Source organism: Aquarana catesbeiana, linkage group LG04, assembly GCF_042186555.1.
Source record: "Aquarana catesbeiana isolate 2022-GZ linkage group LG04, ASM4218655v1, whole genome shotgun sequence".
Classification (NCBI taxonomy): domain Eukaryota; kingdom Metazoa; phylum Chordata; class Amphibia; order Anura; family Ranidae; genus Aquarana; species Aquarana catesbeiana.
Genome location: NC_133327.1, coordinates 286,506,405 through 286,524,868, shown reverse-complemented (window position 1 = coordinate 286,524,868; position 18,464 = coordinate 286,506,405). Strand labels below are relative to the sequence as shown.

The 18,464-nt window shown below is 36.2% G+C and overlaps 2 protein-coding genes across 2 annotated transcripts in view; one reads left to right on the top strand and one right to left on the bottom strand.

Moving 5' to 3' along the window:
* Positions 1-18,464, bottom strand: part of MCPH1 (microcephalin 1) — a 536,838-nt gene that overhangs the window by 254,577 nt on the left and 263,797 nt on the right. The window lies entirely within an intron of this gene.
* ANGPT2 (angiopoietin 2) overlaps positions 1-18,464 on the top strand; it is a 60,602-nt gene that overhangs the window by 36,185 nt on the left and 5,953 nt on the right. Inside the window, exons 5-7 of the mRNA XM_073626650.1 lie at positions 5,604-5,734; positions 13,906-14,007; positions 14,509-14,675. Coding sequence (XP_073482751.1) covers positions 5,604-5,734; positions 13,906-14,007; positions 14,509-14,675 — 400 coding nt within the window. The remainder of the gene's footprint in view (positions 1-5,603; positions 5,735-13,905; positions 14,008-14,508; positions 14,676-18,464) is intronic.

Genomic DNA, 18,464 nt, shown 5'->3' with positions numbered 1-18,464 from the left:
AGATGAATCTACGGTTTGATGAAACACTCATTAAAAAACAGCTAACAAGCAGAATGTAACTAGAGCAATTGTTTCACAGGCTGACCCTCAAGATTAATATTAATGAAAATGTTGACTGTTTAAATCCTACTTTCCTAATACAGTGGAAAGCCATACTGTAATTTCAGTGTGCACATATTTTGAGCTGTTTTTGCAGTATTTAACTTAAAAATATATTTTTTTGATCACATTTTTACATTTCCTGGTCTTCCATGTTATTGCATGAAATGTAGATATTAGGGCCTTGTTTTTTTTTTAAACAGTCAACTTACTTAGATTTACACTGTGAGAAGAAGTAGTAGTAAAAGCACAGAAAAGCCAGCATACGTAATGAGCTAACACAGCTAGCTGCCAAGATGTAAATATATTTTATAGAGAGCAGACTATGCATATAGAACATTAGCACACATTGATAATCTACCTATTCCTATTTACCTGCATATCCAAAAATCATTTAACCACTTAAGGACTAGCCTCGTTTTGGATTTTAGGTGCTTACATGTTTAAAACAGGTTTTTTTGCTAGAAAATTACTTAGAACCCTCAAACATTATATATTGTTTTTTTTTCTAACACCCTAGAGAATAAAATGGCGGTCATTGCAATACTTTTTTTTGCACTGTATTTGCGCAGCGGTCTTATAAGCGCACTTTTTTTGGAAAAAATTCAATTTTTGAATAAAAAAAAAAAAAAAGACATCAGTAAAGTTAGCCCAATTTTTTTTTATATTGTGAAATATAATGTTACACCAAGTAAATTGATACCCAACATGTCACGCTTCAAAATTGCGCCCGCTTGTGGAATGGCGTCAAACTTTTACCCTTAAAAATCTCCATAGGCGATGTGTAAAAAATTCTACAGGTTGCATGTTTTATGCTACAGAGGTGGTCTAGGGCTAGAATTATTGCTCTCGCTCTACCCATCGCAGCGATACCTCACATGTGTGGTTTGACCACCGTTTTCCTATGCGGGCGCTACTCACATATGCGTTCGCTTCTGCGTGCAAGCTCGTCGGGACAGGATGCTTTAAAAAAAAATGTTTTTTTTCTTATTTATTTTATTACATTTATTTTTGCACTTTTTTTTTTTTAATTTGGATCACTTTTATTCCTACTACAAGGAATGTAAACATCCCTTGTAATAGAAAAAAGCATGAAAGGTCCTCTTAAATATGAGATCTGGGGTCAAAAAGTCCTCAGATCTCATATTTGGACTAAAATGCAAAAAAAAAAAAAAAGTCGTTTGAAAAAATGACATAAAAAAAAAATGCCTTTAAGAAAAGTGGGCGGAGCTGACGTAATGACGTCGCTTCAGCCGTCCAATGGTATGGAGAGGGGTGGCGGCCATCTTAGCCTCACTCATCTCGGTACCCAGGCACAGAAAGGTCCCGATCGCCTCCGCCGCTACCGACGGCTCCAGTAAGCGGCGAACCCGCCCCAGAGACTACCATTATCGTACACAGAACCGGCTCCTGTAAAGATGGATACCTCGGTTGTGGCAGCAGCTACTGCCGTTACCGAGATATCCCTCTTCAAAGTGCCGATGTATATGTACAGGAGCCGGTCGGTAAGTGGTTAAAAAAAAAAAAAAAAGACTGTACATTTCCTTAAAACTTGTAATATAAACCTAATATTTGGTCTTCCTTTGGCCTATAAATGGCTATAGATTAATATTTACCAGTATATTGAAAAATCAATAAAAAGATCGTACATACCATTAAAACATGTAACATAACCTTATGTTTGGTCTTCCTTTGGTCTATAAATGACTCTAGATTAATAATCCTAATTGCCACACAATGGTATAACACTCACAAATATGCATGCAGAAACGTCCATATGCTAACCAAAATGCACTTATATCACATTGCGTTCAGGGGGAGAGGGTGACTACATTGATCTTTGAGAGGATAACTGGTCAGGGAGTCAGCTGTGTAAAGCAGCTTACTCCAAAACATTGAATTATCTTAAGCAGCTTAAACTTCTGATCATCTCCTGAATATGCTTGGAGCTTCCTATACTTTGGTCAGTCATGTCTAAACCAATGTGTTTTACACAGTGTCTGCTTACCATCTGTACGTAAGAAAATATTTTTCTTATATTAATCATTTTCTATTATTATAATCATCATTATTATAGATAACGCTGCTGCTCAAATCAGTTAAAATGTTTGTGTCACAATTAATTCTGGGTAACACAATTTTCATTTCCATGCACAATTTCAGGCTCCTGTCAATAGATTTCACCCGAATGCTTGTCAAAAACAGTGGCTTAATATTCTCTTTTAGGCTGCATTCACACCTGAATTTATTGTTTTCAGGTGGAAAGTTACACGATTTTTGCCGCAATTTTGTACAGATCAAAAAGGTCACCAATGTAAAAAAGCAGAAAACGCCTGTTAATCTGCCAAAAAAGAAGCCTCTGTACTTTTTTGAGCGACTGGCGTTTTGCTTCAGGCGACAGAACGCTCAGATGCGAACATGGGCTATTGAAATTAATGGGACTGGTCATGTTGGGTGTTTTTAAAGCTGAGGTTTACAGCAGAAAAACACCCAAAACCGTCTAGGTGTGAACAGAGCCTTAAGGTGTTGTCCTCTGAGCTGTCATCCCAAGCTCTAATTGGCTAGCATGCACCAACTGCAGTGAGAACATACTATATATTAACAAGTTTTAGGTTTCCTGGATTGTGAGAAATGCCTTTTCATGATATTTGAATCAGCGCTTAACGTTTAAAAGGCCATTTTCTTCTTTTTTGTTAAGCAGCTTTCTTAAAAGTTTAAACCAGTGTCTGTATATGAATAATGCTACATATATCTAAATGTAGCATTTGCCAAGCTAAAACAGCCATTTGTCCTCCATGTCTACCGCCGCCTTGGTCTTATCAGGAGTGTGCATTTACACAGTGCTGTATAGTGTGATAAATGGCTGAATGCCTACAATAGCAACATGGCTATTAAAATGTAATATTTTATGACAGAGCTATCATATGAGTAAAGTATTTAATGGCTCTATGGGACCTATTTATAAAAGATCAAAGTCAATATGAAACATCAAATCTGTTTTGATCATCTCTAAGGCTGCCCTGGACAGTATCTCCACTCATTTTCATTTTAACAAGCATTAAAATCATTCATATCTATGAATTTTGGAGATGGATTTATATACAGTATAGAAATTATCTAGCAATAAAATGTATGGTTCCCCAAACTTAGTAATTTTTTATTTAAGGATAATTGGACAGAAAATGCATGAAGCTAGTGTTGTTTTTATTCCTTCATTTCATCAGTTTTTCACTTTTATGGTTTCAGCAATCTCAGTGCATTTCAATCACTCCATGTCAAACATGCAACAGAAAGGAAGAATAATAATTATTGTACCTTAATAAAGATCTAAAAAAAAAAGTGCATTCTAATCCGTACCCTTTAAATTTCCAATTAAACATAGGTGCTATTTCTTATATGATATCCTCTGTAAGCAAAGGCTTTATAGGAAAGCGCCACATAAAAATTAAATTGTCTGGTGAAAACAAGGTTTTGGATCGAGCAGTTCTATTTTTTTGGAAAAATACCAAGTGAGATTAGGCTAGCACAATAACAAAACTGTTATTTCAAGTGTTCTTAAACTTTGGATCATAAACTTAAGCACATAATACTTTCCAGAGACAGATGGGTATTAAATTTAGAAATTGACATGGTGCCCTGTAAGATACTGATATTTATTTAAAGCAGAAAAATAATAGAATTCATCAGATTTCCCAATGTCTCTGATGCCAAAAACATTAGTGAATTTCACATGCACCACCTAAGCATTAATGGAGTATGTGATTGATTTCCCCTACATTTCATAGATCTTTTGTTGGAATCATGTTTTAACAACAGGTTTATTTTTTCATAAAAATCACAGCTTTCCTCCCCCTTATTAATTCGCTTTATCAGATGCAGACTGCTCAACAGCTACCAGAGGGAAAGGAAAAAAAATTCCACCTTTGTCATGACCATCTGTGTTTCATGAGTGCAGAATTCCCAACTCCTCACTCACTTTAACTGCATAGTTAGTTACAGGACCAATGAAACTCATCAATGCTAATCTATTATGTACCAGTAATATTTATAAAGATGCAGATAAAACTTACAATATTTAACACCCAGATGACTCCCAGTCCAGTTATTCAGACAGCCCACAGTGTATTAGGAGATAAAACATTTGCATTTAAGTACATAAGAACTTTGCAGTAATGGGCCTTGGGTTCAAATTCCACAGGATGTAATCCATAAGAAAATTCTATGTTTCTCCTGGGTTTCCTCATACAAAAACATTGGTTGATTGGCACCTGTCATTGTGGTATGGATATTGCAGTGTAAGCTCCTTCAGGAGTAGGGACTGATGTGAGCAGTCTATTATTCTGTAAACGGTATGTAAGCACTATATTACTGCATGTGTTGCCATCAGCAACTGAAGCAGACATCTTCCTTTTTTTTTTTTCTTGCACTAGAAAAAAAAATTGAGACTAACTGATAAGGGAATCAATTTTCTCCAAATATTCAAAGAAAAATTTAAAAAGTCGATTTTTTTTTTTTACCTATATAGAAATATTAGGTAGTTTGCATAAACAAACATTGCTAAATGGCTATTTGCTCTCAACTGTTAAAGGTGTAAAAATCTTGTGGATACAACATACACAAACATATTTGTATATTTGTAAAGCATATTTGTAAATTACTACTTGTAATGGTCTTTTCTGGAGTGTTTCTGTGCTACTTTAACAGCTTTAAGTATGGGAACAATTTCAGATAATTGGTCCCCTTGCCCTTCATCCGCTTCTAAATGCTAAGGGGCCTACAATGGGTGATGTTTCACTCCCCTAGGAGCTGGTGGGCTCTGTGATACTGCACATGTTCTGTCACCCTGACATAAAGTACGAGTAAAAGGCTAGTCCTTCTCCAGGTAGGACTGCAGGGAAACAGATAATCCATTATATCATCGCTAGTCTGCTATTATTTCTGTGCTTTGCTAAACAATTTTTATCAGGGAGAGAGAATAGGAATAAGTGACCTTATGCACAGATCGACAAGTTCTGCACTGAACATACTTTCATTGAAAAGCCTTTCTTTTGTTTTTAATTTAATAGACAAAATACATGCAATTCTTCGAAAATGGGCACGTTAAAAAATAAACCTAAGAGAAGGGTATTTTTCCCCAACAAAGCTAAAGATATTATTTAAAATGTTTTATGGTTAGCACACAGGAAAAAATATAAGCATTAGTCATAAAACTAAGAAACACATTGACTAATTGATTTAACAATTGAATGTTTAAAAAATAAATAAAACATTTTAAAAGGCCGTTAACCTAAACATAAAATAGTGGAATTGGGCTTTTTTACTTTGCCTAGTTTTGGAAGAAAAGGTTACACACCCCATGTGGACTACCAATCCACCACATCAGGCAGATGGGGTGCTGACCCTCACAGTTAATCCCTATTAACATTTTCAAAAAACAAAAAACGTGCAGTAATGTTGGATGTGTTTCTAAATCTCTCAATATGTTTTTGTTGGTTTTCTTGAAGCACCAAGATCATCATTTGTTGCTAAAGAAGAACAGATAGCTTTTAAAGACTGCGCGGAAGCCTATAAATCAGGAATGACATCAAATGGAATTTATACATTGACAATACAAAATACAACAGAACAAGTCAAGGTAAGCACACACATGGTTGACGGAATATCATCCCCCAAAGAAAAACTTGAACTTTCAAGGTATCAGATATTCAAGAAAAAAAGGCCATCAATGCAATGGTCAATTGTAGGAGGACAGCCAAATAAAAAACAAAACAAAAACATATTATAGTATAAGGATATCCATCTACTACTAAATAGTTGTGTGGTGTGGATAAACAAGATTGCTAGAATTGCAATCAAGGAAACTTTGCTTGATTGAAAGGAAAACCATTTTCTCACTGCACAAAAAAAATTGCACTGACACAAGTCAGAAATTACTTTATTATACTGCAGGCCTGGTACTACACTGATTATCTTTATACTTTTATTGGCAGACTTCAACTTTTGTCCAAAGTCTACCAAAGTATGACTTCTCTAAACTTAAATTATCACACAATGGAAACGTGCAATGATGCAACAATGGAAACATGCAATGATGCAGCAATTTAACTGCATCCAAATGTCTAGATGTTAATTAGTTGGGTTGGAACTATTTCAGCTTTCCTTAAGTCAATTTGTTAAGCAATACTGGTTATTAGCCTATTTTGTCGTTATTTGAAAAGCACAGAAAATCAGAGAAGCATCAGAAAATACATGTTAGAGCTGTGTATTTAGTGGATAATTTTCAGTGAACTTTCTTGTGAAATAAAGACACAAATCAGCACGATCGCCCGTCTTTTATGCACAAGGAAATTTAACAGAAGTCAATCTGTAGCTCGACTTTGTTCAATTGCAGTGGCCACAAAAGGATGGAAATTCGGCTGGACCCTGCTGAACCGGCTAAATTGGGATCCATCTAAGGTCACCTTTACTTCCACTTTTGCTGTACAGCTTGGCCTATTAAAGGAAGTTAAAAAATAACAAGACCCACTGCCTGAACAAGTGAAAATTAAGGAAAAGAGGAATATTAATGCAGTCACCACATTTATAGACTTGTAAGCTAATACATACAAGTTTAGTTTTTGGGTTTAATATAGCTTTAAAGAAAATGTGTCATAAAAAACTGCTGCAAGTATAAACTACAGTCACACAGAGGTGCCTGCAGCATTCTCTGTTGCCACTGCTTTTCCAGTTTAATCTCTGGACATTCTTGCAGGCAAAACGACAATAAGTCTGGAAAGTTTTGGAGCTTTTTGCTTGCTTCCCACCTCCACACATTACCACCATAGGAAGCCTCACAGATCAAATTAAATCAGAATGTTCGGCACTATCAGAAAGTGCCAAAGCTTTCCCTGTCAAAATGGCCATACAATCAAGGTATTAGAATCTAATGTATGTATGTGCAGTGTAGACATTTAATATGACAGATTCTCCTTAGCATTAACCAGTAAAAAAAGTCAGCTTACAGACATTTATTTGGCTTGGAGTGTTAAAAAGGCAAAAGTTTTTGTGGTGGACATACTTGACACTTTTTTTTAAAGACTTAACTTTGTTGGTTGTTTATTTAATCCACCCACCCATCAGACATACAGGAGCCTGAAGTATAGAAACGTCTTTCTTACATATGTGCTCAGAAAAAAAAAAAATCAAAAGACTTTCTTATTGGTGATTAAACAAAGTTATTTTAAGACCCCTACAGATATCTTCCATTTTCTAACAGTTGCTCTCTGGGGGAAGATTACATAGATGGGCATCTGCAAGTCATTTTAAGACGTTGGTTGTGTCTTTTTTTTGGTCAGCCTATTTAGGTAACATTCTTTGGCTAAATCTGTTTGTAATATTAGCTAAAATTTAATTTACATCATTCTAACATGATAATACATTTAAAAAAATCAATAAGAATGATCAATTTACATAAGGTTTAATTCAAAAACACACAAGGGTAAGAATCTTTATTTTAGCAGTGTGATTGTAATCTCATGGAACTTTGCTAAAAATAAGAAAATTAACCCTAGGTGTGTTTGGAAGTGAAGCTTGATACTGTTTATTGATAAAGTTTTCATGTAAAAGTGATCCAGGCAGCTGTAGAGCCACCTGATAACTTTTACGTTTCTGTGAATGTTACACAACTTCCCCCACTGACAAGACTGAGGTAAATGCCTTTCAGGATGGTGAGCAGGAGGAGCTGGGAGAATATCCATTTTCTAATCTTGTGCGTGATGAATAAACCCACAGGCAATGAGCATTTAGTCAATTCTGGGTTCAGAGCTGCCATTCCCCAGCTGCAGCTTGATTAGCTGTAGGGGAGAGTGGCAGGGACTTCTAATGTCTTAAATTTTTTTTAAAAAACTCGCATGCCCAGGCTATCACATATAGGGCTTATTAGCCCTCTTGTGATAGCAATAAAGTTAATGAAAAAAAAAAAAAAAGGTTAAAAAAATAACAGCAACCCATCGTCAAACACACATCCATGTGTATGTAAAAAGCAGAGTAAGAGCAATAACTCTGATTCATGGTTAACTAAAATTGATAAAAATTGATACACTGTAATGGCTTTTAAATTGTCACCAATGGACAAGTTTGGGTAGTGTAGTTTTCCTCTATTCCGTGGGAGCGTAATATTTTATATTTTACAAAAAAATTGGGTATTACTCTGTGTTTCTGTGCACTAAAATACATTTAAATTTCGATAAACAGTTGCACAAATATCATTTGACATTAACCATTGGAACAGTCACAATTTCACTCTACATGGCCTTTGCTTTTAGAAAATATAATAGTTTAGGGTAAAGTAATATCCGATTACTTAATGCTGATTACTTGATGCTGATTTTAACGTGTGCAAAAAAATTAAAAAAATGCCCTGGTAGTGGTAGAAAACGCGGCAAGGCAGCTCGGCTGCGCAAACTGACGTACCTGTACGTCGGTCCGTGCATGTGGTATTGTGGGCGCACGCCCTTAATGTCTGCCAGCCAACCACAATCGTGGTAAAGATAGGCAGAACGGGGAACTGCCTATATAAACAAGGGGGGTCCCCGTTCTGACAGGGGAGGAGAGAGAGATCAGCTGTTTCTAGTGATCAGGAGCAGCGATCTCTCTACTCCCAGTCAGTCCGTCCACTGACAGTTAGAAAGCACCTCCCTAGAAAACACTTAACCCTTTGATCACCACTAGGGTTAAACCCTTCCCTGCCAGTGCCATTTACACAGCGATCAGTGCATTTTTATTAAATGTGGGTGTAGTGTCGCAGTCGCACAAAAAAATCGCTGATCCCTGCCATTACTAGTAAAAACAATAAAAAAAAAATAAAAAGTCCCCAAATCTTTCCCCTATTTTGTAGATGCTATAATTTTTTGCGCAAACCAATCAATATATGCGAATTGTGATTTTTGTTTTTATCAAAAAAGATGTAGTAGAATACATATTGGCCTAAACTAATGCATAAATTTGTTTTTTTAATTTATTTTTGTTTTGGATATGTATTATAGCAGAAAGTAAAAAAAAAAATATTATTTTTCAAAATGGTCGGCCCTTTTTTGTTTATAGCGTAAAAAATAAAAATCGCAGAGGTGATCAAATACCCCCAAAAGAAAGCTCTATTTGTGGGAAAAAAAAGGACATCAATTCTGTTTGGGCACAGCGTCACACAACCACACAATTGTCAGTTAATGCAACGCAGTGCTGTATCGCAAAAAATGGCCTGGTCATTAAGGGGGTAAATCCATCCGGGGCGCAAGTGGTTAAGGAGTGATGCAAAATTTATGATTTTTTTTTTTAGTACCGTAATAAAAAAGTCCAGAATAGCTAGCACTTAAGACATGATATAGAACAGTTGTCATCAAATCCATAACTTCATATTTAGTCCTGCCAACACTAAACAGAAATAGATTTTTTAATGGTTTCTAACTGTATGCTTTATGCAATATCTGAACTTGTATTTGTACTAATAATCATTAAAGGAACATCTGTCATTCATCAAGGTTATTAGAGAAAATCAATAGGAGTCAACGTATGTTTTATTTTTCCTCCACATACTAAAACCACTTAAGAATTTGAAACTATACACACACACTATCTATATCAAAATGTAGACTTTGCCCCTATACATTTTGTGTGGTTCACTCATATATTTGTGTAAAAGAATATATATATATATATATATATATATATATATATATATATATATATATATATATATATATATATACACACACATATACACACAAATACCTGTATATGAGAGAGAGAAATTTGTCTTCCTTAAATGTGTTCTAGATGTAACATGCTTGGATAAATTAACACTGACCTAATAAAACGCCCTCAATTCTAATTAAAACAAACAGAAAATACTGTATAATTAAACAGACAGTCTTCCAGCACTTCCTGCCACAAAAGGAAAGACAAAGAAAGGAATGTTAACTTTCTAGGCACTAACTATATGTACGTTGTATGGTAGTATTTAACCACTGTCTGACAGGGGAATGTCACATGGCATGATGATTGGCTTGAATGAGTCAAAGAATTATTCTTAAGTCAATATTTTCTGTGGTTTCATTATTGTATACAAGTTTGCTTAAACATATAACCTTTCCTGAATATTAAGCTAGGGTATAGATTTACCAAGTAAAGTAACTCAGCAGGGACTGAATGAAGATTACAGCAGTGGGCTATTGAATAGAAAAGACAAAACACTAGAATATAAATTCCGAGAAAATTTGTATATTCTCATTTTAAAGAAAGCCATAGACCCCTCGAGTGTTGCGTACCAGCCAGGTAAAAACAACTAGAACAGCTCCCAATGTAAGTGTGCAGGCTGGGCCTCCTGCACAGCCCTCATCGTGTGGGCTACCTGGAAATGATCTGCTTGTGAATGGCCCTGCAGAATGTGTTTGTCTTGCCAGCATTTTTTTCAAGCCTGGGTACCCTGGGGTCCTTCAGGTTTCTTCAGGCCAAAATGCCTAAAAATTGTATACAAGCCTGGATCAAGCCTGCCTTTTAGTTACATAAAGCAACAGGTTTTCATTGAGCACCATTACAACCTTCTAGCCATCAGCATACTAACAACCAATTAAATCATCGGTTGATCAGGATGATATTGGGCACCTGCACAGCATCCTAGTTTGCCCCTCCCTTGCCCTTTCCTGTCAGCACTAGGGTCACATTAGCTGGGTTGGGACAGAAACTGAGGGAGAAGAGAAACATTGGAATACTAGTCAGTGTCAGTGTTCAAAGGTGTATTTGGTGTATTTTTTACATTTTAGAATGGGGTGCGTAATTTTAAAGGGTGCAGTTTGTTTGTCTCCTCACAGAAACCTTTCCCCCCAAAAGAAAACACGGCAAAGAATGCAGCTAAAATACCAGGGAATGGTTTGCTGTACTTTTCCATAGAAATAAAAAAGGATCCTTTACATAAAAGGTGACAACACTGATTAGGATAAAGCTACACTATTTCTGCCATGGCACAAGGGAGTTAAGCCCGGATATTGGGAAATACAAAGGTTTAATGGTCCCAAGAAGCCATTTAGGAATGCAGCAGTCCAATAATGTTCATACTGAATTGTAGGTGAATTGACCTTTTGTAAGCCACTATTTAGTTAAACATATGCAAGATTATGGTCATAGTGAACATTTTTTTGTACGCCTGAAACAAAAAGCACATAGGAGGTGAATATGGCACCAAAAAGTGCAGTTCGACATCTATCCAATAAGCCTATCATTCTAAATAATATTACAAGGCAGCAGCAAACTGTGTTGGTAGGATAGATTTGCTTGGGATTCATCTGGCTCAGCCCGCTATTAGCACTCTCCCAGGCTCAGTATGAAATGTAGGATCACACAAGCACAGAAGCCAAGAGCTACCTGTTGTATTCTGATCAGTTTTACTTCTTCTGCTTTACTACCAGTAACAGGAGAACCTGCATAGGGCTTGCTACAGCTGTACCTCACTAATGATTTGTGATTCATGTTCAGACCAGATTACAGATCTGTCAATATGTAGTTTTTACTACTCCAGCTATCTTTGTTTTATATATTTTTTGAAACACTACCATGGCTGGTCGTTCTGATTCATTACAGCTTTAGGTTAACCTAGCTTTCAAATGGAAAAAGTTGCTTGCAAAAAAAAAAATTCTAGGTACTTAATCTTGACAAATGTGTAAACAAAATTGTTTTTAACTTAAGTCAAACATACTTTTATCAAGATCCTATGGTATTGTGTGCTGGAACATAACATGCTCATATAGAAAAACTTGGAAACGGAGATCCTGTTTTCATTTTCCATTGTTTATGCTGCTCAGATTGCATCCGTGACATGCTACCAAACAAATACCTTATTTTTTGTCCAGGTTTCACTCTTGTTTTTTCCTAACTAGCTAGATGGCTTCCTCCTAACTGGCAAAGCTCATAAACTGCAGGACATAAGTCAGGGGAAATAACTGTTACAGTGTGCGCTTAGTCCAACAAAGGAATTCACTTGTTAAAGATGTAGAGCACTTTTAATGTGTACAACATAGGTCAAGAAATAATTCATTAAAAAAAATACGCAAGAGACATACGTTCAAGTACTACTGTGTTAGATGGGAAAGGAAATAGAATGCAGAGAATGTAAGATATTTGGCATGGACAGCAATTTGTGGATCAAATACATATAAAACACTACAGCTGTAGCCATTTCATAGAAACATGAAGTCAAAGAAGTACAGATATTTCTCAGTTAGGCCCATTCACATTGGATGCATCCGGCTGTGCTGAGTAGCCTTGTTCAATGCAATACCAAGGCATTGACAAGGCAGAAAGCCGTGTTCCCTATAATGCCAGTTCACATCGCTGCGGTAATGTGTGATTAAACAGAGAACAGCACATAGTAATTTTGTTTTAAGTGTAGCATGGGGAAAAGCTACACACTGCAGCCCATAGCAGCTAGTTTAAAGTACCAGTCAGCATTCCCACTAGGATCTGTGTTTAACATTTCAAAACTGGAGCTGAAAGGTACTTAAAATGCTTACAAAAACCCGGCTGAAAGCTTGGCAAATGTTTTGTAAAAGCTAGCTGTACACACTGCTCTTACACAAGGTCATGCGTATATGAACAAATCCTAAGGGCCACATTATAGAGACAATTAGGTTACTGGCAAGAGGCATAATTACTGAAATTAAAATCCCATTCACTAGTGGAAGACATTTAGTTACTGCTCAAAACACTAGTGAAACGCAATCACTAGCTTTGGAGTGGCTATATTGCTGGTCCAGGCAGTGAGGATGAATTGCAATTCCACAGGATAATTAACCAACATATATATATATATATATATATATATATATATATATATATATATATATATTGTAAGGGAGACAGGGTCAACTGGTATTAACAGTGGTAAACCATACCGAGACACCCAGGAACAGTTCAATCGGGTTTGTCCTGCACTATTATTCAGCATGGCAGCAAACAAAAAAGACCTGTGTACAGATGAGACTAATATCGAGGTGTGACTACTAGGTAAGGTGTGGACCTAGGCATTGAAGCTTTATCCCATCCATAGCTCTAAGATCCAGAACAGGACTTGTTTTCTCCATATCAATCACCAGCTTTGGAGCTCCACGCCATGTCCAAGTGAGAAACTTAGCTGACACATACACCATCCACAATCCAGCCTGTGCTTCATAATATACTGCATATTACATGTTTAATGCATATCATTTTGAAGTGTCTCAATATAAAAAAAAAAAAGGCATTTCATTCCTCACTTGCTTCAATATCATGGCCATAACATAGTGCTAGAGATTTTCGACACAAAACACAAAAGATGTAAAAAAAAAAAGCATTTGGAGTAATGAGTAATTTTAATTTTACGGTCATGTTTCAAAAAGTTACTGTTTTCTTAATGACTAACTCCAGCTAAAACATTCTTAGTTTAGGACAAAGTGAGAAAAGACTGAAATCTTTGGCAGGTTTTTAATCACAACGCCCCTGTTGGGGAGATATTGTTTCACTTTCTATCTTGGTGACACCTTGTTACATAGGGCATCAGTAAAACAAGTAAAGTGAAATCTCCTATTAAGACAGACAGCATTAAAAACCTAGTGTGGAAGTCTTCTCCACTCCATTTATAACAATTGTTTTAACAACTGGAGAGATTTAGTGTCCCCAGTGACCATGAGAAAGAGTGAGAAAAACCCAAATAGTTTTGGTTGGAGTTGGACTTTAAAAGGTAAAAGCAAGATATATGGTCTGCAAACTACCTGATAATAAAATGTACTCTTTCCCTTACAGACATACTGTGACATGAAAACTGGAGGAGGTGGCTGGACTGTTATTCAGAAACGCTTTGATGGCAGTGTTGACTTTCACAGAACATGGAAAGAGTACAAAAAGGTATCAACCTGCTAGACCATACAGTTACAAAACACTAAATCTAACACCCTCGTTATGGAGAGTAGATACCAGTATTTGCTTTCATTTGGACACTGCGTTACACAGAGTGATGTCTTCGGGACAATGCAGGAAAAACGACAAAAAATTGTTTGGAAAACAAAGCACTGTGCTTCATAGATATGTCTTTTTTTTTAAAAGCAGTAATATGGCTGCGGTAAGGCCAATATATATATATATATATATATATATATATATATATATATATATATATATATATATATATATTTTTATTTTTTTTTTATGTTAGCCAGAGTGAAGCTCTCAGACATATATGAGTACAGGATGCATAATTGAAGCTGCTTTTTCTCTAGATTCGTTGGATGTTGGGTTTCAAAAACACTCCTAAACTAATTTAAAAAATGCTTAGTGTTGTTATGAGCAGATATTACACTTTAGATATGATTTCTAGCCTTTTAATAATGAAATGCCCCTTTGTTTCAGGGTTTTGGTGATCCTTCAGAAGAATACTGGTTGGGAAATGAAGTAGTCTCCCAACTTACAAATATGCAGCGATATGTTCTCAAGATCCAGCTGAAAGACTGGGAAGGAAATGAGGCTTATTCACTATATGACCAATTTTACTTGGGAACAGAAGCACAGAAATATAGGTAAGTTATTTACACTCCATTGACTAATGAAAGAAATCACAAAATGACAACACGGATTACTGAACAACTCAACTGTACCCAAAGACACTGGATTATAACTGTTCAGTGCCTATTTTTAACATGGTTTCATGATGGCCTGACTGCCTGTTGACAGCTGAAGGCAAGCGACACAGAGGGGTTCATTTACTAAAGGCAAAAAGACTGTGCACTTTTCAAAGTGCAGTTGCTCCAGAGATTAGTAAATAAGAAAAAGCTCTGCTGACTTCCATCATCCTGTGCAAGCAAAATGCTGTTTTTTTTATTTTCCTTGTCCGTGATTGGGTACTCTTTGCAAAGTGAAGCCTTAGCTCATTTACTAAGCTCTGGAGCAACTGAACTTGCAGAGGGCAACTTCACTTTGCAAAGTGCAGAGTCTATTTGCCTTTAGTAAATCAACCCCAGAAGAACAAAAACAGCTTGCTTCCATGCCCACCAGTGTTACATTGTCAGATATGAATATATTTTTGCAAGGGACTTCCTGATTATATTCTATCTTTGTTACAAAGGTATTGGTGATCTCCATCATGACAATTTCTTACTCTGCCTTTCTTACTTTTTCTCCTTGCCAATCACCTTTCTATAGACGCAAGTCATGTGCTTTCACTGATGCTATTAGAAAGGTTTCTGCAATCCCCTCAAAATTTGCGATTTCTGAGTTTAGATCCTCCGAAATGGAGCTCAGACAAATGTATATTTTCCCCACATGGGTTATGGGTTATCAATTTAAATAGCAGTCTGAATCCAGTAACCCTAGCAATAGCAACAAAGTATGCTCCATCTCTAAATTTATTAGGTAGCCAAAATTGCTGAGCTAGATACGGTAATTTGCTTTATGCCACACATAATATGTAATATATATACAGCATTCGGACAGTACATACTTTGGGCGCTTACGATATCGTGCTAATTATATACTGTCTATCCACTTAGCCATAGTATGTATATTTACATTTATGATATAGAATATTAATAAAACTAAATATATAGGAATACATTAATTATAGTCATGGCTAGTTACCTATAAACGGACAGAAGAAACTAATTTGCAGGATTACAGCACATCCAATGTATCCCATTGGAAGGTAGTAACATTTGAATGTCTTCAGTCCAAACTAAATATTTTTACCATTTGGTTCAAGTTAGAACTTATTATTATATTTTTATAAAGCAAGGCATTTAAATATTTCAGGGAGCAAAGGACACTAATCGGTCATTTCCATCATCCAATAGCAATGAGCCAAAGTAAATGCCACAGATTAAGCTGCTAAGACGGCATTTCCTCTTGAAATGTAAGCAGATATGTGATACATCTTAAAAGAGGGAGTTTAAAAATAGCTATATCTCTCTATATTACAATGAAACATGTTCATGAACACTGGTAGGGAAAACGCAGAAAGGAATTCATCTTTAGAAAAAAAACATTGACTATATGAAAAGATAAAATTGACGAAACCCTTGAGAATGAAAATAGAGTAGAAGAGAAAATGATCTGCTTCAACTTGAACACAAAAGCAAGAATAAGATTGTTATAACACAATTTAAATGAACCGAACGATCATACAAAGATATCTTCTCTTAGATAATTTTACAATGTCCCAGCTGTGTCTGGTTTCTTCTAGTTGGAACTTTGCCTTACATGTTGATGTTGATCAATGGGTTATCACTATAGTCAACAGCAAGTAAAACAAAGGATTGACAATGCACACAGCAACTGCTCAGACCATTTACATAACAAAAATAAGGGGTTAAGCCAGCTACAGACGCATCAAAAGTTGGCACGTTCAGCAGGAACTGGCTGAATTTCTCTCCATCTATGGGCAGGCTGGTTGTACTGAAGTCAATCTATTGGTAAACTTCAGTACAACCAGCCTGTCAGTTTTCTCTCGTGTGATCACTCTCGACGGCTATAGCTGCTGGCAGTGATAAATTTTATTCTGACGGCATAGAAAACTGTCAGAATACAATAGCGGGAAGGGATTCCCCCGTTGACTGTGTTGAAAGGGGAATCAAGCTATTTTCTTTGCTTCAACCCGTGATTGCAGGAAAGAAAATTGTATAATCTATGGCCAGCCTTAGACCAGGCCAGGAGAAATCTCACCCACATTTCATAGTTTTCACTCATATTCATATGCAGGTTACGTAGTGCTGGCTCATAGGTTCTTATGGGCTCATTCACACAGCTGATTAGGGCTGTACACTGTCAGTCAACTTATTTTGCTTGGGTAGTACTAGTGTTTGTGATCAGCCATGCCCAGAAATCCTGTACAGATGAATGACAGGCTGACATGTGCTGCAGCTCTCCACATGTATAAGCACATAAATATGAAGGGTATAGCCCCTATTTGGCCACATAAATGAGGCCTTAAAATCTAGAAATCAGCCCTATGCAACTTTTATGAAAGATACATAGTTAGGCAGCAGTTAAAAGGAAAAAAAATTGTTCTGGAAATTTAATAGATTTTTTTTTTGATCAAATAAACAGTAAAAAAAAAAACAAAAAAAAAAAAAAAAACCCAATATTTTACCAGTAGAACACCTTTAAAACATTAAACACAAAGTGCCAAATGTTCCCATTACTTGCTTGCATTGTGGTAACTGTGTGTCAGTCTTAATCTGAGGTGAAAAATGTATTTATTACAACATTCACAAAAGATCCAAAAACAGACTAAAATCAAATAGGAATTTTACAGTGATCAATTTAACCCTTTGCTACCCAAGCCAATTCTCACATACATGGAAAAATATGCACTTTTTTTTTTTAAAATTAGATAATTACTTAGAACCCCCAAACATTATATATTTTCTGAGAAGCAAGGGCCCTGGGGAAAAAGTGTTGGTTATTGCAATTTTTTATGTCACACGATATTTGTGCAGCAGTTTTCAAACACATTTTTTTAATCAATACACTTACATTGATTTTATTGCACACACGCACAACATAATACCCTGTTTGGCATAATATAAAAGGTGATGTTATGCCGAGTAATAGATATCTATGTCATGCTGTAAAATTATGCACGCCTTTGAAATGCTACAGTATTTAAAGGGATTGTAAAAGATCACCTTGTAAAACAACCCATTCAGTTTAAAATGAAAACATTTATGTATAAATATAAAAAAAATATATATATATATATAAAATATAAATACCTTTTTTCCCTTTTTTACAAGTGATCACATTCCCTCTGTTCTCAGCTGCATAAAATATGGTGAAAGGAGAAGCAGCAGTACACAGAGCTTCCCAGTGAATGGCTGTGCAGGAGGGGGGATTTCGGGACAAGTCTGATCATTGGAGAGTTCCCAGCGCAGTTAGAGAACTGATCACACTGAGCTCTCCTGCTTAGTGTGGTCATTTTTTTTTTTTTTTTTTTTTTTTATAGAAAAGCAACAGGACTACCAGGAATGGCAGAAATTTCACACAAAGGAAGCAATTCAGGCTGGGTTCACGCATATGCGAATTGGATGCGGGTTTGCCTGCATCCAATTCGCATGACAGAGGATGGTGATAAACTCTCAATGGAGCCAGTTTACACAGCTCTGGGACGGCCGCGGTCCACATTTAAAAAGGGTCCTGGGCATCTTTGGGTTGGATTCAGGTGCAAATTCAGTAAAAAAATTCAGACCTGATTCACACCTAAATCAGTGAATGGGGAAGCATCGGACCCTATGCTGTGAACTGCGGCCGCAGCATATCTGAACCTAGCCACAAAGAGAACAGGATACTTTCTCATATAAGTACATGGTACAGCA